Source organism: Drosophila bipectinata, chromosome 3R (genome assembly GCF_030179905.1).
Source record: "Drosophila bipectinata strain 14024-0381.07 chromosome 3R, DbipHiC1v2, whole genome shotgun sequence".
NCBI lineage: Eukaryota > Metazoa > Arthropoda > Insecta > Diptera > Drosophilidae > Drosophila > Drosophila bipectinata.
In genome coordinates, this window is record NC_091739.1 from 6694775 (window position 1) to 6721507 (window position 26733).

At 41.5% G+C, this 26733-nt stretch overlaps 1 protein-coding gene across 1 annotated transcript in view; it reads left to right on the top strand.

Moving 5' to 3' along the window:
- beat-IIb (beaten path IIb) overlaps positions 1-26023 on the top strand; it is a 32288-nt gene extending 6265 nt beyond the window's left edge. Inside the window, exons 2-7 of the mRNA XM_017246816.3 lie at positions 10566-11393; positions 19095-19309; positions 19385-19520; positions 19642-19775; positions 24923-25214; positions 25355-26023. Of these exons, the coding sequence (XP_017102305.2) occupies positions 11081-11393; positions 19095-19309; positions 19385-19520; positions 19642-19775; positions 24923-25214; positions 25355-25503 (1239 nt within the window). The 5' untranslated portion in view covers positions 10566-11080 and the 3' untranslated portion in view covers positions 25504-26023. The remainder of the gene's footprint in view (positions 1-10565; positions 11394-19094; positions 19310-19384; positions 19521-19641; positions 19776-24922; positions 25215-25354) is intronic.
- Positions 26024-26733: the final 710 nt, after the last annotated feature.

Below are 26733 nucleotides of genomic sequence, written 5' to 3' on the forward strand. Positions count from 1 at the left end.
TCGCAAATTGATGTTTTTGTTTCAAATGTGTCAGCGGCCATGGCTGTGTATGTGGGTGGAACTGTGCTTCTGTATCAGTGTGTCAGTGCCAGTGGCTGTGTCTGTGTGTGCCAATTACAAGCGTTAGACGCTGTTATTCGCATTCTAACAACGGAAACAAGCCAGAGATTTATTTTTGATATTTCCGCTTTGGTGAAGCAGTAGGGAGCAACTTCAGGGAGAAACTTTTTCGATAAAAATGTAAATTTATTGGATATGTGTGACAAACACGCTACCAACCCGAATATATCTTATATGGTCCACACACACCCACCCACAGGATTCAAATGCGAATGACAATAATGCTCATGTTGTCGTTGATGAAGCAAGCAACTTGGAGCTCCGAGGGGAAAGGCTGTGATCTCTGCTCATCACGCACGAGTTGAATCATATTTTTATGGTTTTTTATTGACACATTTTGATATGCCAGTTAGCAACAATTCATTCATTTGCTTTTCCTTAGTTAGCTTGTTGTTCATTTCGTTGGCATGTCAACATTGACTTTTTAGTAGTTAGCCGCTCTCTATTTTTTCGCCCAGTTTTATGTAGCGTTGCGAATTATGTAGAAGCAGCAGAAAACTTTTGGCATTACATAAAAAATTTATCGCATAAGCACATAACTCCTATTGTCAGGCGATTTGAAAAGAAATAAACTTATTTGGACATTGTCAGGGAATGTAGGTAGTCCAGCTTATGGAGTCCTGAGTCTAGACTCTAGAGAATAGGCAATTGAAAGCCTACCATCTTAAAGAATAAAAAACAAGGTTTACTGGCAATATTAAGTTATGATCAAAAGTAAGAAGTTTACGCAGTCCTGATTATTACTCTTTTCAGTTCCACGTCTCAAAGAACACATTAAAATTGAATGTATTAGCAATATAATACAATTTTCTACGAAATAGCAACCCTTGCTTCTGTCGCAATTAAAAAATTGATATTTAATAGGTAAACAAACGACTGCTAAAAGGCCAACCTCACATGTGCATAATAATTCAATCAGAAGCGGCAGAAAAACAGAAATAAATAGTAATTAATACAATATAATTATGTGTTTAAGCAGCATAATAAATATTGAATAAAAATTGCTCGCCAATCCAAATATTATTTCAGACATAAATCCCAGACCAGAAGGCAAAAATTAATGACAAGAAAAAACAGTATTAAATGGCAATTTAAAGCAAGCAGCAGCGTGGAAATGCGTTCGTTGCAGACATCTCGGATGGCAATGGCAATGGGAAATGCAAAAGGAATTTGTTCAACAAGGATGTCAAGAAGATGAGGACAACGTTATCGGGTGGAAAAGAAATATTCTCGACAAAGTCACACAAATGTAAAGGGACACAATCACATTCCCTTTAAATGATTGCCGGGATAAAACATATTTTTAAATCAAAGCTGCGAGGTGGAGAGAAAAGGGACCTAACCGCTATTAGGCCGTATTGAGTGGAAAAAGCGTCGGCGGTGGCAAATCCGAAAAGGTTACAAATAGCCATCATAAAAACTTTATTTGTGCAAAGGATTGAAAACAAGAGGCGGCCAAAGGACAAAGACGACGACGCCCCATGCATGCCAAAGTCGCCGTCTCACTCAACTCGAATCGGGCCATAGAACCCTATATATATCCTTTCCCAATAATATGGTCAAATGTGGCTGGATGGCCTGGGACGGTGAACGGTGGACGGTACGGATGGAGATGGGGATGGTTAGGTCGACAAGCGTGTTTATTGTTGTTTATGTGCCATGATGCTTTGCCCACAATTTGCAGTCCTCAAACTCCCCTTTGATTTTCGTTATTCGTTTCGTTTCGGTTTTCTAAGGGGCTTTGCGATTGCCTTTGTTTGGCGTTGTTAAAAAACATTTATGCGCCATTATCAAAAGCAATGCGACACCCATACAGACGCACAAAGGCGCCCCTCAACCCCCCACACACACTCACATGTTGCTTATTGTTGTTCACGAGGTTATAGCATTTGATTATTGCCAGGGATTAAGCTATAATTGCGTATCGCATTTCGGTTATTTGTTTTCATTTCACGTTCGCAGCGAAGCTCTTGGCTAATAGAGAATTGGTTAATGTTAAGTTGGCTGCCGGATGGTAGTGGCTGAGGTTAAAGGAATGATCATCATTAGAGGTTCGGTTATGCGGCAATATGTTCTGATGATTCCAGAAAGCCCTTAAGCCCTTGAATTTTCATTGCAATCTGTTTCTGTATAGTCCTGACGTAGAAGCCACAACTGGACAGTCTTAAAGTGTAAAGCCCTGCAGTTTTTTTTGCTCAACTCAATCATGAAACCACAGTCACACACACACCCAAAGAAACACACAAACACAACTCACGTGTGTGTACGAACAGGCAGCAGCTGGAATCGGTTTGAAAATTTCAGGCATATTTGGCAACGGGTCATTAAATACGGAAATTGAGTCAACAAAAGCCAAAGACGCCAGGAAAGAGCCAGGAAGGATATATACAAGCCACTAACATACACGCACTTCCACCCACACAAGCACACATACACTCAAGCCTACAATATGGCTCATAGAAATAGGAACTAGACAAATATTCTTTAGCTTCAAATAAACATCTTTTATATTTTTGTTCTAATTATGATTCTATCCTATAAAGGATTCACAGTTAAGTAAATAAAATCGATTAGGGATTTTATTTTCTGATATCATATTATGACCTTGGCTGTATTTATGAGCCCACGTGAATATAGAGGGCGCCACATACACACACAAACACTAAACAACAACAAATTCGGAAGTTTTATTTTTGGCCTCCTTGGGATCGCTGGCAAAAGTCAAGCTACATAAAAGATGCCTCCAATCGGTTACTTGTTTTTGTTTCCCCTGCCTCCTGGCTTTTGATTATGTAACCCTGGGCTTGGGACCCAACCCAAGCATAACAGATGCAAACCTCACGAATAATTGCCAAAAAGAGGATAGAACGAGAGAGCAAACCCTCGATTGGCTGCCAATAACAGGACTTTGCCCAGAAAGGACTCGAATCAGTACATATACTCCTAACTGAATGTTCCGAGTCAAAGGCTAAACTGGGAAATGTGTTGATTGTGGGTCAAGCGTGAAAACGGTCCAAGCATATGTACTATTTGGCAATACCATGTTTAGATTGTTGATTTTGTGTAAATGTTTGCCAGGTATGGATATACATATAGTATGAACATACATAAAGCATACATTAAAGGGATTATAAATCACAACTATTAAAGTTATTAATTGGCTATATAAACTCGATAATCCGCTCAATAATGAGCTTAGAAGTTTCTTGAATCTTCAAAATTTATCAAGCCAATCCCTGAAGACATATTTTCCCTTAAAGCCTTGAAACTACGTTCTTAAACACAGCAGACCTAGTTGGATAACCAGGATGCTCCAATTATGTTCTACAAGGCAATGAGAGCTGTGGGAGACTTAAGCTTATTCTATTCACTATTCCAGCCAAGCAGAGTGTGAGTTATAATTGAAATAATTGCTAGTTATTTAGAACAATCAACTCAGTAGGTGAGCAGCAAACTTTGTTCAATTGAAGTTTTGTGTGGTTATGGCCGGGTTTTGGCACATTTCAGCCACATTCCCATCTCTCCCGCTGTTTACCCGCTGATTGTACATACCCACAAACATACTTGGTTATAACTTGTCCATGGCCAAATATGATTGCTGATCAGAGTGCCTCGGTTTCAGGTTTTCAGTTTATTTCACGCAACTTCCCCACTTGCAAATATTAAGCAGCTGACCGAAAAGACAAACCGCAGACGACAATGCGTGATTGGTATTGCAATTGGGCACCAGCGTGAACTGGAAATTGGGTTAATTAGATGGCCAGGTGAGGAAAGCAAAGCCCCGCTCAGACCATTGAAAAGCTCTGCAATTGTTCCTGTTTGTGCCATTGAGTCGTCGGAAACAAAGAACCCACTTACCAAGGCTCCCACCCATTGCCGCTGTGGCTCGGAGCTGGGCGGGTGTGGTGGCTCTGAATCGTGAGGTATGCAATAAACATAATTAAAACGCCTTAAATTCATGCTACAGAATGCCAAGAAAATTAACTTTTCAGCATTGTTGGCGACAATTTCATGCAAGAACTGCCGCTGTTGCAGATACTCGCCTCGAGGCACAACAAGCGCAATTAACATATTTTATCAATCTTTTTTTTCCGCCAGCCCCACAGCCAGCTCCACTTACGCAATTTAAATAACTCAAGTGGCAAACGGCGCAAAAGAGCAAAGGACACTCGGAGCGGCAAGAAACGAAGGGGAATCCTGCGGGGGTGGCAAGCAGAAAGAGCCAGTCGGCTACGCAGGACCATGGACGTATGGCGAAGTCACCAGCTCCATAAACACATTAACACTTTGCGTATGGTCGGGGTGGCGGTGCCGGTTGGCAGGTGAAGTGCTGGCGGGTCAAAGTTGGCCAGGCAACATTAAGTCTGCCAAGTATTTTTATTTTTTCTCATACATCGCTGATTCGGTCACTGAAATTAAAATCTTTAGTCGAAGCTAAAAGGTGGCAATATTATGGAAAGGGTAATGCCTTATAAGTAGAATCTGTACGAAACATTTTTTGCTATGCTGCCAAGCTCAGACTTAAGGCCAGAGAAAGGGGCAATTTTGTGGAATTTTTAATAACCTCACCGCACGGTAGAAGGACATTTTTCTATAATTTTTTTTCAAGTGTAAAGGCAAAGTAGGTGCTGTGGGTGTTGGGCTCTATAGCAAGGTCGCCTAGCAGCGGACAACTCACGCACTTGGCGGCGGATAAACAGGATCCGCAGGATATGCGAGAGGCTGCCACATAAATTACACTTTAATTTTGCAGCATTTTTGGCCGTGGCTTATAAATCAGCCCAGTTCGCCGAACGCGACGACAGCTGCTGGTCCTCCGCCGGATTCTCTCCGACTCTTGGATCCGGCTTCTACGGCTCCAGCTTCTGCTCTGGCACCGCATCCTTTCCCCTTGCCACGATTTCCCTTCTCCAGTTGCAGCTGCCTGGCCTCTGCTCGGGGCCAGGGCACTCGCAATATTGAAATTTCAATTTAATTACATAGAACGAGGGCCCGACCCGACCTCAGGCCCATGTGCTCCACGAGAGTTGCCCGCAAAATGAGCTGTCGTTGTGGGTCAAAAGGAGCCACCAGACACCGCCATCCACCGCCCAGCCCCACCCAATAACAACACCAACAACAATAACAAGGAAACCGTGTTAGATCTGCTCACTTGAACTGAACTGCTCTGCTCGGCTTGGCGGTTTGGCTTAATTTGTTGAGATAATTGTGCCGAAATTATATTATTATTAAATTCGCATCCGTTATTCTGTCTTTTTTTGGCGCTTGCCTTTCATGCTTATTATGAAAATTGGATTTCAAGTGCTGTGTGGGGGGTGTGTGTGTGTGGGTGGATGGATAGGTGGGTGGGCGGAATTCGACCTTAGTTTGGGTTTTCCTTCTCTTTTCGTAATTGGATTTCGGGTGAGATTTGGCCAGAAAAAATGAAGGAACGGAAAAGGCCAAATGTTATTAGCTGGGTCAGGCGGGCTGCGTACCAAATCAGTTCCTAAAATTATGATGCTTTTTGAGATGAGCTAAGAAAAAAAGTGAAAGTAAAAACAAGTTCCATTAGGACATGGCCTCCAGACCCATTTTCTGCAATCCTATTTATGACTTAAGTTCCGCACAAACCATAAAACAACTCAGCTCAAAAGTTCTCGGGAATTTCCAGCTCTGTGTCTTGTTGCCTCATTTATAAATTTCGCACGCTCAGCGGATCGCGAGTTAAATACTAAAATGGGCGTGGCAGGCATCACCAGAAGCTTAAGCCCCAACAACAATGCCCAGCATTCTCTAAACTATGGGGCGAAGCTTTTAATTAATTCGCGGCATCAAAAGTGGAAACAGAAGCAGCTGCGCAAAGATTCAAAGTCAAGTTGCCACTGAAATCACTTGAAAACAAGAAAGGAAAGCTAACTTCGGGCGGAGCCGAAGTTTATATACCCTTGCAGCTAAAAGCGGATATATATCGCAAACATCGGATATAGTTGGCCGATCCTTATGAAATTTGGTAGGATGGATCAAAATATAATCTGTACCAAGTTCCAGCTTTCTATCTTCAAAAACACAAAAGTTGGGTCATTTCCGATCGTTCAGTTATATGGCAGCTATAGGATATAGTCTGCCGATCCTAATGAAATTTGGTAGGTTGGATCAACTAACCAAAAATAGAGTCTGTACTAAATTCCAGCTTTCTATCTTCAAAAACACGAAAGTTGGGTCATTTCCGATCGTTGAGTTATATGGCAGCTATAGGATATAGTCGGCCGATCCTTATGAAATTTGGCATGTCGTATTATTTTGCCAAAAATAGCTCTCATGTCAAATTTGAACTCTCTAACTCTAAAAACACCAAAGTTATACCATTTCCGATCAATCAGTTATATGGCAGCTATAGGATATAGTCGGCCGATCCCGGCCGTTCCGACTTATATACTGCGTGCAAAAGAAAGAAGGGTGTGTGCTAAGATTCAAGACGATAGCTTTAAAACTGAGAGACTAGTTTGCGTAGAAACAGACAGACGGACAGACGGACATGCTCATATCAACTCAGGAGGTGATCCTGATCAAGAATATATATACTTTATAGGGTCGGAGATGTCTCCTTCACTGCGTTGCACACTTTTGGACAAAATTATAATACCCTCTGCAAGGGTATAAAAAAACACAATCAGTGAAATAAAAAAAATCCAAAATGAATTCGTATGAATTTACAAAATATGATTATGAATAAAAGCCATTCATGCAGAAGTCTCCGCATTGAAAGAACCGCAAATGTGGGAAAGTTGCCACATGAAGAGGGTCGAGTTGTGGAGCGGGGCAGGTGGCTTCCAGGGGGGTTAACCGCATGCCGATCATGGGGCGGGCAAAATAAATTTTAAAGGGTATATAATGAGAGTGCATTTATCCACAATCTGCATTAATTATGTAAAAAAAATTATGCATCATTCACTGCAATTAAAAGGGATAATTTCAACTCTCATTTAACCAAAATTGAAACCCAAAACTTAGTCATTTATTTAAAAATATAATAAGCTTCATCTATTTTTGGTTTAATCGGTTAATCACACCTAAATATCAGGGTAATTAACCTGAGGCTAACTTTAATTTTCTGTGAACAAAGCCAATGGGCATTTAAACTTTTGGGTTGGTTGCGACAGGAAGAGCTGCTAGCTTAGCCACTGAAACAGTCCGGAACCATCCCAATATAGCACCACCTCCGGGATCAATGTCATCGGCTGCAACGACAGATTTATGACAATCCAAGAGACTTTCTCCGACTGAGTCTCATGCTCACCTGACAGCTGATAGTCTGACGAAGCCCCGAAACTTGGAACTCAACATTTCAATTTGTTGGCACGCCCCGACGCCCCGACGCCCCGACGCCCCAACGCTCTGGCAATTTGGTGTGAAAAACTTGTAGCTATTTTTAAGTCATCAGCACGAGAGGAGCAACAACTGGAGTAGCTGGCAACTTTTATTGCCCATGTGCTGGGCATGTTTTCGTGCCAATTGCGTCATGGCAGGCGAAATGTGTCAAGTGAGCGGTGACTGATGTGGCGAGTAACAAGGAGTTGCTGCACACGGAGGGAAACGACCAAGGCCTTTCGAGTAATATATCCAGAACCATGCGTCCGACATCCCCCACACTCAAAGGAGTGTTGCATTTAAGGAATATGCATTCAAAATTTTCATTCAAGCTCTGGAATTAAAAGTAACAGAGAAGGCACTCAAAATGCCATTGGCTTTATGCTATGCCGGCAATTGTCTGGAACAGTCAAGCTAAGAACCACCCAAATACCCCCCGGAAAATACATACTTGCTACACTTGAGCCGCTGTCATTGTCAATGTCTCCAGACAAATGCGCCTGAAATGGCCTGAAAAGCGAATGAGTTTGCGTTTGACTGCCGACCCCAACGAACACAAAGAAAATTCGGGTAGGTTGGGGGGCAATCGTTTTCCTGGAAAAGTGGCTCGAGTCGGGAGTTCACCAACCGGCCTCCCACGCAAATTTTCTGCACGCGCAATGCTAATCTGCTTTTAATTAAAACCAACTCGCGATGGAGAAGTCTAAGAGGCTTCCCTCTTTCAGTTAGCTAATTGTCTTTTGTCATTTATCTTTTTGGCCAAAACATGCCAAATGCCAGCGACAAGCTTCAGTTACACATGTGGAAATTCTCTTCTGAGGAAAGAATGGCCCCAACCGACAATTACAATTACAATACAGATGTTTTCTGCCTGACAGTGACTTCTAGGGGTTTAAGTCAATAATTGTATTAGAGCTAATTAAAATGAATAGAATAAAGTATGAGCATACATACAAAAATTAGAAAAGTCTTCTTTTGTGGCGTGTAAAACAACAAATTGCAAATACTCAATGCTCCATCCTTTGTTTGCACTCTCTGCCTTTGGTTTTCAATGATGATAAATGAGAAAATATTAGGGAAAATCAATCAAAATGTAAAAATGGATAGCAAGGCAAAGTCAAAGCATATAAAATATGTCAAACACAATTAATTATGAAATTCATAAAACAAAGCCACAGGCATAAAAACAACAATAGAGGCCATAAAAGCGTCAGAGGATGGAAAAATGCATGAAAAATGCGACAGACAAAATTATCATTCATAATAATTTGTACAAACAAAACAGGGAAAATGGAAAAGTGGGGCTGGGCTGGGCTGGGGCATGGGCCTAGGCCGGGTCGAAGAGGAATTGTTTGCAACTGTAGCCTAGGTAAACAAAAAATAGGGAAATGGGGAAGGCATGGGAGCGAACGATGGGGCAATAGAATGTTTCACACTGAGGCAACAATTACAAAAAATGATGTTTTATTTAAAATACCAGACAGCAAACAGAAGTGTGGGGTGTTGTGGGGTGAAATAAAAATAACAATGCAGCGGCAATAACACCAGAAACAAGAGCAACAGCAGTGATAATGTTGCTGGCAACACATGTTTACAACAAATGAAAAAAAAGGAAAAGATTACAGCAACAGCATCCGAAACCGCAGGGACAACAACAACGGGTGGCAGCAGACCCCGCTCAGAAATGTCAGACGCCTGTGCGCACATTTTAATCAATAAACAAACGTGAAAATATGACAAACAAATTAATAAAATACAGCAAGCGCAGGACCAGACAATGACAAAATATTATAAATGAATCCGAGGCCTCTCAACAATGGTGGAGTGGATGATGGGGGCTGCCAAGAGGCGGTAAGGGGTCTACGCAGGGAAAAATCGGGGGACAGGTCTATATATAGCTGCAACATTGTGGCCCTTGGCTGCCTCCCGTTCCCACTCCCGACGACTAATTGTGACAATTCGGTCTCACACAAATGGCATAATAAATGTTGAGCAGAGGAAATGATGTGTGAAGTGCAGCCCTTCGGTTGTGCCCCGCCCCTTTACGCCTCCCTAACCCTCTATTACCCCATCCGAAAGCCGATGACCAGGCGGAAGTGATTTTTGGTTTCAACGCACGATTTTCCGTCAGCTGCGAATTTATGGAACAATGTCGAAGCTGTCCCAGCAATTAGCCAAACTTTGCATCCACTGGACAGAATTGTAACACTTTCAGTAGCTTAAGTAAGCTTTTTGGCTAAAAAAAAATAAAAAATAAATAAATATACTCTTTTTAGCTTAGTTAACTTATTTTTTAGGCAAAAAGTCAAAATCCAAAAGTAAAGGAGGCTTTACTTTGCCACATCCGCCACTAATAAAAACGTTCTATAACGTTTTAATGCATTTTTTTTAACTACTTTAAGTAATTGGCATATTAATTGACCTTTATTATGATTTTAATGGAAAATTACACACCTTTTTCTGCCCTGTGTGATACCAGAAACAATTACAACCCTTTGTTAAGGACACAGTTTCTGCAACAATGCCGAAACAGGAAGCGGATAGATTCGAAACTCTTTTTTTTTTTTTTATTGAAAAGAGAGATGGCAGCTAGTTGATAGTTTGAAGGACTGGCAGAAAATGTGCAGCTTCCTGCAGGGAAGCGCATAATTGAGCACTGGGGAAAGTCGTAAATAATGCAAATCCCAATTGCTGAGCGGCCAGCGAAATACCCAAATCCAAATTGGATGCCTTTGTTGTCGGTGACTCCAGTGACTGGTGCCGTCAGCTAATTAGTCCCGGGGTTACATTTTTGTGCGATCCCCGAAGCGATTGAGTAAGGTCAATGGGCACCGAGCACAGGGTCACATAGGGCATCAGGAACGGCCCCATGGGTCATTGGCATTTCCTATCCCTCACGGGTCCCTGGGCGCATAAATCAATCCGAAAAACGGCCGCGGCACGTGACGATCGCTGGAATGTGGCAGCAATTTTTATTTGGAACTTTGTACAGTTTACGAGGGGCAATAAAATTAATATTTTTGCCTGGTAGCATTTTGTCAACAACTAATTGAAATGTTTTCTGACTTTCGTTTCTTCTTCCAACTATATTGCAGGGCGCATCGTTGAGGAGGAGCTCTTGTGCAATTAGGAGCGGTACTAAAAGTATCCATAAATGTCAGGAGACAAACAATTTCGCGGAACAACAACTGTCGACCATTTTCCAGGCAACATGTTGCCGGCAGACATAAGCAGCAGCAGCAACATCAACAGCAACTGACAACTGGCAGCAACATCGTCGGCGATTGTAGCATTTGTATCGTCGGTGGACTTCGTGCGTCTTTCAGTCGTTCAGTCGCATTTCTGATGGTTGCGTGACGCGGTCGTAGGACGCGATGAAAGAGACAGTCGAACAGAACCAGAAAGAGAAGGCAAGCGAGAGTGACGTGAAAAGTTGAAAAGTTTCCCAGTGCGAAAAACATAACAGAAATCCGCAAAAAAGAAAATCAAAATACGTAATAAAGTGAAAGAAATATTAGAATATAAATTAGCATAATTTAGCGGAGAACCGCGCAGACAAGCAGACTTTAATATCGCACTTAATTAGTGTCGCACGGGCAGAGCGCTGACAATGTGGCAGACACTATCAACATTAGCCACATCACTCAGAGCAGCAGGAGCAGAATCCGAGGCAGATTGCAACTGCAGCGTGAATAACGCGGAAATGCAAAGTCACAAAGCAGGCAACATGTTGCCGTCAACAGACACGGAGCGTAGGTGTCACTGTCACACAGAAATCACAACAAACAAAAGTCACATCACCAGAAGCAGCAACAGCAGAAGCGGCAGCAGCAACAGCCCTAGCCTCCACAATCACAGCCATGGTAGTTGCAACTACAGCAGCAACATGCTACAATTCCTGTTCCTGTTCGGCGTCCTTTGTGGTAAGTAGAAGCCGGCAAATGAGCCATGGTCGAGTGCAGTAAGTGACTTTTAACAAAACGCGCTTAAATGTCTCTGATTTAGTGCGCCACGCCTCCTGGGAAAAAGCCAAAGGCGGTGGTGGGGGGATAAAGCAGAGCAGACAAACCGCCAAACCAAAGTGATATAGAGATGTGTAGAATGAAAAAACGGCAGCAGTTCCAGCCCTTGAATAAGATATACAGGGGAAGAACGCCAACGGGTGGAAAAAAAAAACAAAAAGAAATAAATAAAAACGCTCAACACAAATCAAGATGAATTTCCGTGCATTTTTGTGCAGATTTCTGTACAGTTTTGGCCAAAAGAAAAAAAGGACACTAACATACACACATGCCCGGCCAAAAAACCAACACACAGCACATCGCTTGTATATGGTTTTGGTTTTTGTGCCCTGTCTAAAGCGCTACAACTGCCACACCAGCAAAAAATGGCTAAACAGCAAAGAAAAACATTTGAAAATAGCGCCAAGAAATGGAAGAAGATTAAATGGCTCGCATTGGTGGTCGTAAAAGGGGGCAAACGGCAAAGGGGGAGCGGTACATCAGCAGCGTTGGCAGCGCAATATAAATTGACTCGTGTTTTTCATTTAAACGTTTTCACCCAATCCCCATCCCCATCCCAGTGCCAATCCCAATCCCAATCCCGGTCCCTGTTTTTGCCCTTGTTGCTGTTGCCTTCAATAATTCGGCTGCAGCAGCTGCAGTTGCTGCCACTTAAACCTGAAATTAACTTTGGCCCACGAAAGTATGCAGCTTCAGGAAGCAAAAAAGCAGGAAAGCAACGAAACATGGCAAATCGGGCTACGTGAGCCGGCCACATACATATACTATACTATATAGCCGGCTATCGTAGGATATATATCCTGCATCCTGTACACTTGTGGCTGGGCGGGTGGCCAGCTTTTTTCCCCTGACCATCTACTATATTGCTTGATTATTTCGTTTGGAAATTGATGCTGCCATCAATTATAGAAAACCACAAAGACGAGCAAGACAGTGGAATGGGAAAAATGAATCCGGTTAGCAAGGCAACTGACTCGGATAAGAGTACAGTGAAGAAAATATCATGAGGACGTATACACAATTATTTACCCCAATTTCATAATCTAATTTAAATTTTTGAATGACCTCATGATGACCTCTGAATGGTTTTAATTCCTTTTACTTAAACCTGACAAAAAATGCTTAAGGCAGTATGTTTCTGGTTTTCAATGTTATTATTGATTTAATTACTTGCTCCCAGTGTATACCAAGAGTAATCGACAGCCGGCGTGCAATTGGGGTTTCATTGCCGTTGGCTGATTGGTTGGACTTGTGGCTGGCTTGCTGGCTGGTTGGCTGGCTTTAAAGCCAACTCTTTATAATAGATGGCCCCGCAAAAGAGCTGTGCATGGCTAAAACAAACTGAAATCAATTTGGTTAAGCCCCAGTATTGCGAGAGAAGTGTGGGGACCAGAGATTGAAATATCAAGGGAGGGGCTTCTGGCCAGGCCACCCACTTAGCTAATCAGGATAAATAAATATTTATAATTAATTTAAAATATAAACAGCCGAGCACGGGCAGGGCAATTAATTTTCGGCTAGTTCGGCTATGGGCCGAAGGAACGGAAAACTTTCGTTTTCATAACAAGGCAAACACAAGCAAAGTGCTCATCACTCGAGTTCCTCAAGATTCTTCTGGCATATGAATAAATGAATGAATGCATGAATAAGCAATCAACAATAATGGCCCCGAGATACAGATTGGGGTTGAAAGCGAGGAACCTGTCGGCAAAGGTGACCGAAGTGTGGGCAAGTGGGGGCATTATAAAAATATATGCACAGCGAAGAGGTTATGGCCCCACTGGCCAAGCCCAGGTGTCAGCTGGTGTGAAAGAGACGCCCGGCTAATGAGCCAAGTCATCAGGTGTTGGCCAAAATGGCCACTGGCTTGTACAGGGTTGTTCACAAGCCGGCAAGCAGCGAAAATTAAATGAAAGCCGGTGCGTGAGCCTGAGCGTGTTTAATGAACTGCAATCAATGGCCAGTGGCAGTCGATAAGAAAACCCAAAGGCCGCTGTTTGTGCGTGCAACATGGTCTGACCACACAATTGCACAAAAGCATAGTTATGCACTAAAAAAAAATTATGGTGTTTTCATGGCTAAAGGTTAAGAGGTGTTAAATGTTAAGATGGTAAAAAGATGGTCAAAAAAATTACTATTTACCTCTAAATACCATAAGTGCCCAAAATATTAATTTAACTCGAATGAGCTACAATTTCATTAATATAATGTAACCATTACTAGAAATTCTAGCAAAATGGTTTTGTGGCTCATCTTAACAAATTTATTTTAACAATTTCTGATTGTTTTTAGCTAAAAAATATATTCCACTCCATAAGTATCATTAAAAATACCCTAGATACTTAAAACACATTATGTTAAGCAAGAGATAAGCTATATTACGAGATATAAGCAAGAAGATTCTCCCTAAACCATAACCTTTTACCACTATTTCAAACCTTGATGGTATAAAACTATGATTCAACTTCAAAATATGGGCTACGATTTATTTTCAATGTACATTTAATCCGCAGCTAGACAAATTGATGGCCAGCGATTTATAGAGGCCTCTGTTCAGTTTGGCGCATTAATTACGCACATTTTGTTGAAATTTATTTAAACCAAACCCCCAAAAACTGACAGGACATGTAGCGAGAGAAAGAGATGGTGGGAGTGGGAGGGAAAGAGATAGGACAAGTGAAAGCAGCGGCGTAAAAGTGGTAGAATCTCTCTCACCTTTGGGCTTGCGTGAATTGGTTTTGGGCGTGAAATTGCTTCCAACATTTAATTACAAAAGGTTCGTGTGGTGGTTTATTTTTGGCTCATCAGCCGCATGCAGGCACCCAATCGCCCCCGACACACACAACCACTGTTCATTGCAATTTGTTACCAGGGCCAAAACACGCACCTCACCTTTCTCTGATTGCCTTTGTTTACCTGGGCGTGTATGATGCTTGGGATAAATGGAAGGAATTAGCCCTCGGGACGGCTGTGTGCCAAACAATTAGCCACAAAATCAATTTTACACAAAACCGAAGTAATCAACACCTCGAACTTTCAACAAAGAGAACCAAGCCAACTGGGTAAAAACAATTATCGAATAAGCCTCTTAAGGTGCTTATGATCCAGGTTGCCAAAATTTAATTAAACTATGCATGTGTGAGTTAAATATCAAACTAGTGTCTGAAAAGCCGAGCTATAACAATACTTGCTCGACGGGTACTACAGGAATATACATAGTTAACAGCATGGAGCCGTTTTCCTCGGGCTTGTGTTCCAACTGTGTGATATAAAATATAATTGAATTGATATGATGTGAAGCATTCGAAGTGGCATCCTGCAGGCCAAAACCCGAGAAACAACAACAAAAGCCAGGCCACCCACATGGCAAGCATTCATTTTTATGTTTATTGGGCGCATGCAAATACGAAGCTGAGAAGCCGAAGATAAAGCCGGAGATATAGAATGTGATGGCTGTTGCGCACATGTCCTCTGACAGGCTTATTGATGACTGACTGTTGGCCAAATTCTGAAACTCCTTTTTATAAAAAAAAACGGCCACACAACCATAAAACAGGAATCAGCCACAGAAGAAAGGACAACAGTCGAATGAGCAGAACACAAGTCAGCAAACATTATCATGCAAATGAAAGTTGATCCTCAACCAGCAACAGGAAATACACGTCTGTCAGCAATAATTCATAATTAATCATTTTCTCTGTGTGCCTCCTTCAGCCTCCATTAAATGTCAAAGTAATTGAATTTAAATATACCAATAGTGTGGCAGGCAACACCATTTTGCTGGCCATTATTTGTTAGAAGCTGACTATAATTTCTTATGATGATGTGATGGTATTAAAAACATCTAACAAAAACATTCACACTCACGCTGGCAGTCAGTTGGAATTAGCAATAAATGTTGGCCAAAAATGTTAGTTGAATGGCAAGTTTTCGCAGCACATAAAACTATAAAAACTTTTCAACATTTCAATTCATAATTCAACACATAATTATATCATGCCGGCTTTGTCTATCTCCACTCCCTCACACACTCTGGCTGTCCCTGCCTCTTTCACTCTATCACTGGCTTTCTCTTTCTCCAACAGTGGCCAAGCGAAATATGTCAGAAACTTTTCAAAACTGTAACAGCGCCAATTTGTCTACAAAAATGTTGACCGTAGAGCACTCACTGCCCTGTCCCACTGCCCAGCATTTTCCCACCCACTTCAAATGTAATTTCAACTCAAATTTTGTGCTGTATAAAATTTATGCAAATATTTTCATTCTCTTTCCCTTTCTAAAATATATATGTATATTGTTGTAGTTGCTTATGCATTATGCTAAATAATTGCTGGCATTTTTTTTTCGCTTGTTGTTGGCAAAGTTATACGATATTGCGAGTCCCTAGTAATTTGTGTAGCTGAAATATTGCGTTAATTATCACAAAATGCCACAGACTTGTATATATGTTTATATATACTCTGCCCAGAGGCTCGTTCCTCTATATATATGTATATGTGTATCTGTTTAATCCTGTTTGTGTGTTGCAACCGCGCAATTTATATTTTTGTTAATTTTGTTTCGTTTTGGCCACGCGTAATTACATGAAGAATTCATGTGTAAAATTTTGTTATTGTCGGCCTCGTAGATTGTTTAACTTTAAAACTTTTATTGGATGTTGCCGTATCATCCGGAAAACCAATTTTCACCCGGAAGAGGAGAAGGAGCAGAGGGGCTTGTTTGCTGTTTATCTTATTTTCATTTTTTTTTATGGCTTGGCTAAATTGACATTTCACCAAGAGAAAATAACTTAAAAACTAAAGCTTAATACCAAACAACATGGCTCCCCCCATTTACATTTTTTTCTGTTGCCATTCCATTTTATGAGATATTATTGCACATCATGCTCCGGAAAACCGCAACGGAATAAGCGGAAAACCTCCTGGAAAAACGGTGGAAAAACAGGATGAGTGCCAGACAATAAGTTAAATTAGTTTTGGTAGTATCTTGGCGTCGACTTCGCTCATATTCCGGCGTCTGCTCCTTCTTTGGACAATAAAAATATTATCCATAAATTATCACAGCCGAGTTCATCACATGGCTTGCACTCTAGCTCCCTCTTTAGATTTCCATACACTTCGAGTGCCTCGGACAACTCACATGTCTGCAAAAAGTTAGTCTGGCTTTAGTTTACCAACAGCTGCTCTCTCCCCCTGTTTCCAGAACTCAGATTTCAGACTGTGGGGCTAGACTACATCAAATAACCCGCCCATTGCATTTACCGCGCTCATTTGTAACTAAATCTGAGCTGAGCTCGGTTGCGTTAGGGAAAGTTTATCAAAGTGCGGGAGGACCTACAGCTGAAGCATTTTTACATATGTATTGACATCAGAGGCGTAGTCTCTAAAAAGTTAATTAACTTTCCAAAGACTAAGATCTCTTAATATTTTAAATCAACCCTTACTCAAATAGGGTATACTATATATTCTCTGTTTTATTTTCACGGAAATGGAAAAATCCTATGATTGATATCAAAGGAATGCAAACACAATGAATGACTTCGACTTCAACTCTATTTCCCTCACTCTGCTTTGGAGCATTTTGCTCCTTTTGACGACACCCATGGCACGCATACATCGTCCTGTATGGGAGTGTTTGTGCAACTGCATATTGTCATAATGGTGAATGCATGATATATTGAATTTTGCAGTCAATAAACGTTTTATGATCACAGCTGCACATATTTCACAATTTTCCTCTCGTTTTTCCCCCATTTTTTGCCTCTTTTGTCGTGGCAAAGTTGCATAAAAGTTTCCATGGAAAACGAGAGGAAAATTACGAAGGGGAGGGCTAAAGGGCAATGGTTGAGGAGGAAAACCGTTGAGGGCAATCGAAAAATTTAAGGTCATTATGGCTGTGGGACACATGCAGAGTTTTCCGGCTTCAAATCTAGCTAAGCTTCTGTTGCTGAGTAAACCCGATTTGGAAAGAGATCCCCAGCAGCAAGCCATCGAAGGGCCATAAAGTTTTTGCAGCTTAAAAAAATCACTTCTGACCAAAATTCATCACCATTGCCTTTATCAAGCTAAGCTGTCGACTCCAACTCCTTTGCCATAGGGTAGCACGGGGAAATCTGCAACAGCCACTGCCACTGCAGGAGGCTGACGTAGAGCTAAGCCTGGCCTAATTTACAAAGGCAAATGGCCCCAGGCTGAGACTTCAGACTTCAGACATCGGGTGCGAAAAAATTAGTAGGCATAAAATCATACAAATAGAAGACAACTCAGCAGGAAGCTGTCGATGGAAAGGAAGATGAAACAGCAGGAAGAATAATGCTCAAATAGTAGGAAAAGCAACAAGCAGTAGTCGAGAGGATATTGTGCCACGCCCCATCAGCGGGCTAAGAGGGCGTTGCAGTTCAACATTGAAGGGGATTTTTTGTAAATATGAAACAGAAAAAAAACATTCCTTTTATTGTGAATTTTAAAAATTTTACAAACTCGCTTTTGTTTAGTTTTGCAAAATACCATCAATTAACTTACTTTTGAGAAGAATTGAATAATATTCCATTGTTATAAGGCTTTCTTCAGCAGATGAAAAATACTCAATAACGCAAAAGCTAATATGTTTATAAAATTAATATAAGAAGTTAAATGAAGTTACTTTCTCAGTGTAACACCAATTCCTTTACGGTACTGATTATGCTGTGTTCCTATCACGATTTGTATTTGAAACAAAGCACTGGCGCAAAAATAGCAAAACGAGTGAGAAAAAAAGCAGGAAAATAGGACATGAAGAGGGCCTCTGCAGAAACAGGAGCAGAGGCAAAAAAAAACTGGCAGCAAAGAGGTTTACAACTTCTCGTAAGGCGGCTTAAACGATTTTCGAGTTTATGGAAAGCCAAACACACTCTCGGCGCAAACACACGTCGAAGTCATACAGATGTGTCTATGTATCAGTCAGTGCGAATATGCGTGTGTGTGTGTCTGTGTGTGAGAATGGGAAGCGTGTGTGGGTGGCAAGGATAAGCGACAGGGTCGGCCATATTGTAAAACAAATGGAAAATTGCTTTTTGATGTAGTCAGTCAACTTTGCCGACTGCCATCATCGACTACGATGGAGATGATGGGATCGGAAAATGCAAAAGGGAAAATGGTTACACGTACGTATATGGTGAGAGCCTACTGGTATCCTCGTCCTGGTAATGGGCTCGATTGTTATGGTCTTAAGGCCTTAACCATCCTGGAGCCTGCTTCATGGTGCGCTCGCAGCTGCAACTCTTAATCCCGTGGGATGCCCAAGAAAGAGGCCACGATGACGGGACTGATTCAATATTGTCACAGGCTACCGAACGGGAGAAGCCTGCAATGTCAGCCTGTCCATGTTGTGGCTTTCACTATTTAGGACTGGTAGGACTGTCTATGTCCACCGAATGCCCTTCCAGTGCAGTTATTAGTCTTAACATAAATCAAATGTACTTGAATGATTATAAGTAGTTTGAAATTCAATTTTCTAAATATTTCCAACCTTAAAGTCTATGAATTTCAAGCAGAGCCCTTTATAAAACCCTATTTTATTTTAAAAATCACATCTCAAATCCCCCCTCTATTTTTTGTCAAACAGATGCCGGACAGGCTTCGCTGCGTGATGTCAACCTGCTGGTGCAACCTCCGGCGGTGCGAAGGGGCCAATCGGTGGCTCTGCGATGCAATTACCAACTGGACGGGGCACCACTGTACTCCATCAAGTTCTACCGTGGTCAGTTTGAGTTCTACCGCTACACTCCAGGAGAATATCCTCACACAAAGGTCTTTTATCATCCCAGTATCCGGGTGGACGTAAGTTTCCTCTTTTTTCTGGACTTCGTCGTATCGGGATTTTTCGGTTATATGACTTTTAAAATTTCTTTACAGGAGAGCGGCTCAAATTCCACAATGGTGCTGATACGCAACGTGAGCTTCAGCCTCTCCGGACAATTCAGCTGCGAAGTTACGGCGGATGCACCGCTATACTCTACGGCCACGGCGTACGCCCAAATGCAAGTTGCGGGTAAGTATCTTTGCAATGTAACCCCAACGGTTTCATTACAACAAGACTGTTACAACATAATGTAACTTATTGATTTAGTGTATTACAACTAGGTCTGACCATTCCATTTCCATAATTTCAGAGTTTCCGGAGAAGCGCCCGCAGCTCTTTACGGAGAATACACGCTACGAGCCCGGCGATGTTTTACGGGCCAATTGCAGTATTTCGCCATCCCGACCGCGGGCTGAACTTCGATTTACCATCAACAATGTACCGGTAAGTTCAACATATGAAAAAAAAACCAAACATCTCCATAATTATAGCTACCAAATCGGGAAATTAGGAGAGACAGGACCTAAGGCCAAACGGTTTACAATCGGCAATTAAGACATCAATGTGTCTTGTATGCAAAAGCCTTGCACTGATTGTTAATTAATGCTTGGGTTGGACCAAGTTTTGGGGCAAGTTCGTGGGTGGTGGTGAAGTGGGGGGGATTTGCCTAATTAAACAGCTTTGACTTGCCTAACGGCATCGTAAATCCTTTATAATGGCATCCAACACTCGTTCCGAGCACATGTGCGGCTTTTGTCTAATCCAGGGCGACGTGCCTCACAAAATTTGTTCTTTATTTATGAATATGATGTAATTTAATCAGAGCCAGGCGACTGAATTACAAGGGGCTCATTTTACCTACTTAATTAAAAATCTTGAGTATAAAACCCCAAGCCGAAGCCCCAACAAAAAGCCACAAGGCGAAAGCTCCTTCAAGGGAAAATTGAGTCAATAAAGCAAAAAAGGGTTGCGCCTCCGTTGTGATTTGATTGTGCGATTTCCCCCTTTTGTCATTTATCATAACGACGGGGTAGAGTCATATGCATATACATATATATTTTTATACTGGGGCGATATGAGAGACTGGAGGAGCATCATTAGTCATTTGGAGGGCGCTACCATTTCTGCATCAATTCTGCGAACGCCGCTAATCAGTTGCATAAATCAACAAAGAAATGCTTCCGGCAATCGTTTTAAAGCAAGACCTACAGATTCCTTTTGCTGGCCTAACCCCGAAATCCCTTTTTCGTTTTGGCCCAATGTTATTAATCATAGCCACGACATAAAATAAATTACGTTCAACTTGTGGCAAAAACGAATTTGCCGGACAGCAGCAAAAGTGGACAAAGGACAAAGGACATTGGCCAAGGGACAACGGGCATCAGGCAACCGGCAACAGCAACGGCAACGGTTTTTAAATGAATTTACGAGATGAACAAATTTTCAGTTGACACGCCCGCTGAACGAATTCAACTTTTCTACGATTTCCCAGGGTACGGGCAAAGGAGAAAAATAAAGAGAACAAAAAATAAACCAAAAACGAGAAGAAAACTTATTAAACGCTTCATAAATTTTTATATTATGTCTACCCACATCATCAGACATAACGTGTCCTCTGTCCGTCTGCTTTGTTTCTCTCTTTCTATTTGCGAGGCTGTGTGCGATTGTGTGTGTGTGTGTGTTGGCTTGTGTGTCTTATCCTGTCGTTTTATATCTGTCGACTATAGTCTACTTTTAGGGACCACACACATACACGCTTACACCGCTCATATGCAGGCCGTTTAACATTTTATCTAGACGCCGCTTGGCGCTTTCTTACCAGCTTTCTTACTCCCCAACTAATGACAAAAGCCGAGACAAAAGTACGCTGCTGTGTTTCAGGATCCAGGCAATAGTAGAGCCTTGTCTACCCGTCTGTCACATAAAATTTTATATCTACTGTGTTTATGTTGGCAGAGAAAACAACAAGCAAGTTGATCACTCTAAAAAAAGGCCTAAATCAATTAAAATTAATCATTAAGCCTAAATCAATTACGATTAATTTTATTAATAATTTAAATGTAAATCACCTACAAGATTTGATTTATTATTCAATTAATTAACGTTTTAAAAGGATTTTCAAATGGTTCATATGAGGCTAAGCTTGTGAAAAATAGAATCATATTTTATAATAATTTAAAGTCTTAATTAAAATAAAAGCTTTTCAATTAAAAGCACTCAACGAATTTTTTCTTTTAGTGTATAAATAGAGCTTTCATTCTACCGGCAATGGCTGTGCAATTTAGTTTCATATGCCCGGCATTAGATGCCTTTTTGATATTGAATTATGATCTGGCCGGCAGAGCTGTTCTCGCTCTTTAAATTAGATGGAAGCCCGGGGATAATACTCTGTCACACAAAACAATGCCATAAATAATTCCAAGCTGAAAGCATTGACCAAGCACGTGTTGAGCTTGAGATTAAAGCCGTCGCCCTCCGATTCCGATTGCGAGTCCCCCAGCATTATGGATCCATGTGTGACCCATTGCGATAGTGAGACAACAAAAAAAACTTTAACAGCTCACATAATTTGTTAAAAAGTTTCTGTCATATTAATGGAAAAGTAGCTCAAAATGTGTTGCTCTTTTCCCCTCAGGACTCTTCTTTTTTTGGTTGGGTGATTCATGGGAATTAGTTGGGGATTAGAGCGAAAGTCTGACCATTAGACAAGCGGATTTTGTGTGGCCATCGATTTTTGATAAATTATTTATTGAGCACAGAAAACTAAGGACATAATTAAAGCTTGGCTTACCCATGATTAATGGATGACCTGTCTAAAGAGAATCGATAAGCGGGTCGTCGAAAACTAGGAGAAAATTTAAGGTTGTGTCTACAATTAAAGCACAATTATTTGAGGTGAATATTAAACAAATTATAACATCATATAAAATGCAATTTCGCAATGTTAATAAAACGGCAAGAATATATTCGAACGGCTCTCTGTTTTCCACACAATTTGCATAATCCCATCTTGGCAGAAATTATCAAGAAGATATTAATTGCTTGGCCATCAAAATGAAGTTGGCCAAAGCAAAGAGGCCAGATAGCAACCCAAACAAGCAAAGTTTCTGCTGTTTCTGCTAGCCTAGGCCATTGGATGGTAATGTTGTTTGAAAACAATTTGCCGGGCTAAAATGTTTAGGCCAGCAAATGCCAAATGTTCATTTAATTGCCAGCTAAAGGATACCGAGGGAGGTCCTGGGCCCAAGGTTTTCGATGCAATAAAGGTAAATCACAAGAAATATGAGGGTATTTTCACTTTCGGGTCGCTGCCTCAGCCACATGCTTAATTAAAGCGCTTGGCTTCTTAAGAGTGTCTCGTAAATTACGCGGCATTAAATCGGCCAAGGGAGGAGGCGAGATAGGGCATAGCCAGTGAAAGAGACGGGGAAACAAGAACCGGGAAAAAGGAGAGCAAACTGAAAATGACTTTTTATGTCGCTGCGTCTGGGCTTTGCCTCTGCCAGCATAAAAATAAAAATAAAATTCAAATAAAATAAAAAGGATAAGCCAAAAACGCACAAAACCCAAAACAAAATATCCTGCGAGTATGTGTTTGTATCAGTGAGAAAGTGTGCTGGTGTTGTTGTTGTGTGTGTGTGTGTGTGTGTGTGAGTGGAAGTGTGAGGGACTTGGTTGCTGCTGTAAAAAGGGTTAAAAGGCGACCAACAACAAAAAGCGAGCGCTCGGCAATAAAGCTCTTTTGCTTTTAATGTTGTGGGCGAATGTGGTGGGAAAATGAAGGTGAAGAGGTCCTTGAGAACCAGCACCGCCTGACCCAAATTCTGCCAAACCTGTAATATCTTACACCCTTTTTTCCATGCCAAGGGGCCCGAAAATACATGCATAAGTAAATGGCGCTCAAATGAGTTTGTAAGTGGAAATGAAATGCATATTTATTGTATTTAAATTGCCAGCGAGTTTTCCGGCGCTCGTTTTTTTTCTCCCAGCTAAGCTCAGGTTGTCATGTGAACTTTTGCGTGGACTCTTGTGGGAGCGTTCGAGGGGAGATGGAATAGCAACAGGACATGCAGCAGAGCGGAAATGGCAGGACGAGCGTTTCTCAAATGGCGCCTGCATTTCCTCCCTGCCCTTCTCAGTATGCAATATTTTTTTTTTCATTCTCCCAACAATGGACGATGCGCCATTTGCGACTAAAAGCATTGCACGCCAGTTTAGAGTTTTCTTTTCGCACGACGGCAGCAGCAGCAGCCACAGCAGCATCAGTGGCAGCGACAAAGATGCAGCAAAAGGAAATTGTGAGTGGAGACGTGGAAAACTCAGGCAAATGAAGCGGAAAGCTAGCACAGGAGTGTCGCATTTTTATATGTGAATATGCATATGCATACTGTATGGCAAGAGATATACACTTCAAGCGTTAGGCTTAGGCTCTGCTGTTGGTGTCAGGACGGAAATGAAATTTTCAGCGCTCCTGCAAACATCAAATAAACAGTTATGCAGACCCCATGCAGAACACCAGCAAACCTTCAAATGGACAACCATACACAGACAAACACACTTACAGGGAACCACACTCGAACAAAATGCCGGACACTTGCAGGGGCGAAAAAACCGACCAGGCGTATGAGTGAATAAGTGTCTCTTGATGTTGCTTTCGCTGTTGGCATAGTTGTGTGTAACATTGAAAACTCGTTTTTAAATGGCAATGCCGGCCCCAGAACTACCACCAACAACAACAGAAACAAAAACAAAAAGAAAACAAAAAACACACCATCAACAACACAACTGGCCACATCCAACAACAAAATATGACATGCCCATGTCCGTTCGTTTCGTTCGTTTCCAGTGTCCGTTTCCTTGAAACTTGCCTGCTTTCATTGCAGTTGCTATTCCCCAGTTGCAGGCCCACTTGCTGGGATCCACTCAAAGAAATTTTAAGCCAAAGGCCAAAATACCATACATCAACAGACATTTTATTAACCTGATAATAGCCTTAATAAGACAAGTATACAATTTTTATTAATTCTCTTCAGAGCGAAAACATTTTTAAGTTTTATTAAATTAAATGAAGTATAACAAATTATTCCTTATTTTCTCTCAATGGATTGGTTAAAGGATCGGCTAGCCATGGCCGCAAGTGCAACATGCTTGTAATAACCCCAACACACACAAACACACACGCCACGAGGGTGGAGCAGGGGAAGTTGGCGAAACAGACAGACGACAAATTGCCATTCATATGCAGTTGCACAAAACTCGAAGCGAAACTCCACTATTTTTTCCCCATTTTTCGCCTTTCCCAGCAAATATTTCTCCTTTGTGGACTGCCCGCTGTAACATTATTTTTCGACTTGTGTAAAAATAACTGGGGGCAACTGGAGGCTGTAAAGTTCAAAGGGCAAGCGGTTGGGGTTGACGGAAGCGGAAGAGAAAATCAGTTGCCACTGCAATGGCAGTTGAAACTACGTCATGAATAATTTAAAGAATATTTAAGCATGCACTCGATTAGTATTCAAATGAGAGAACCCCAAACAACAAAACCATTGATTATGACTTTTTAAATAATATTTCATATTTTTTATTTCCCCCAGGTGAACTCAGATGAGACTCAATACATTCAAGCGGGCGACAATTTAATAGCATCCCGACTCAGTCTGAGAGTGCAGCTGCAGGCAATTCACTTTGTGGCCGGCCTCAGTGCCCATGGAAATGGGAATGGTAATGGCAATGGCCTTACGAACTCACTCTATACGGGTAGCGGAGGCGGAGGCAGTAGTGGAGGAGGCCTCGTCCTTCGGTGCACGGCGCAAATTGGCGATCTCTATCAGGAGTACAAGGAAATCGAGCTGGGCACACCGCAAAAGGATCCGGTGCCAGCCAGAGGTAAGCCACAAAAGCAGTTGCTGCCAGCTGAATGACACTGAGAGAAAAAGACGCAACAGACCAAATACAAGAATATTTATTACTATCGTTTGAATAGACAATTTTCTCACAGTCTGTGTACATTTCATTGGCCATTGCAGTGACGCTGTCATCGGGAACGGGCCTAAACAGCTTCTTGGACTATTTCGCCAAGTCGTCGGCTCCCGGCCAAGGACGGGGAGAGGCTGTGGGCGTGGGCGTCGTCTGTTGCCTGGCCACGATGCTGAGCCTACTGATTAACGTAAGCTAAATGGCCAAGGGTGAAGAGGTCGGAGGATGGACTTGTAATACGTGGACTTGGATGTGAAATGTGTATAGCTTATCGATCAGCGATGGAAATTAGAAACCCGTCGGCCGTAAACTGCATTATTTATCTATGCCGAATGCAATTTAAATTACGAATATAGAAACTCGCGCGCATTGGCCACGCGATTCCTATTAAGCTCATACACTAGTACACACAGGATATTATGAATGTAAATGTAAATATTTGCTTTAATGATGTAAAAGGATACATGAACTCGCACATACACGCACACGCACACATAGACACGCGACTAATTGTTAATTAATGGATTATTTAATGATGCATAAAATATTGGATAAAATATTAATGTATTATTTGCATTTAGCTTCAATACAAGCGGATATCAACCTAATGTTTAAGTGAAATTAAAGCAAAAAACAGAATCGTTGAAACGATTGAAAAAAATCATAAAAAACTGTAAACATGAAAGAAAAAACTGCCAATGTCAAGACAAACCAAATGCATTCAAATAAAAATAAACAACCAGTAACAATACAATTTTTAATGGTCTTTTAATAATAAATAATTACCCAGGGGGCGTTAAAAGTTTAATTACGGCCAGGAGAGATCTTACTTTTCATTGTAGATGACCTCATAAAATAAAGAATGTGACATTGAAATCATATATTCATCAGCATGGGTAGCATGGGTCTTATGACTTAATCCTTTAGACTGTTTTAAAGCTTAAATTGGAAAAAAAAAGATTAAAACTCAAAGAACCATAAACAAGACGGAAGGAGGAAGGTCAGAGGTTTTATTTTTTATTTTTCCATCAATTTCTGGATAGATATCTTTAACTGGCGAGCTTAAATGACAGCGTTGAGCTCAGCTGTTCCTGCTGATGACATTTTGAATTGATTGCGGCGGCAAAGCCTCTTTTCGTTCCTCTATCACTTTCCGCTGGCAAGTGAAACAAATTCGATATCGAACGCGTTTTGTTAGCGTTTTAAAACGCCAAAGCGTAGATAAAAATTTCGCAGCATACTTTCAGGATTGCTGCGGCCAACTGCTTGCTATGAGGGCGCAGACAAGCAGTCCATATAATGCAATTAAAATCAAATATATACAGGGGAGGGCATCGCGGCATTTAGCTTTGCACTTTCCGAAAAAGTCATTAAAAGATAAAATCGCAAAATCAATTAGCCAGAAACTTTAGCTGGCTGCGACTCGGAC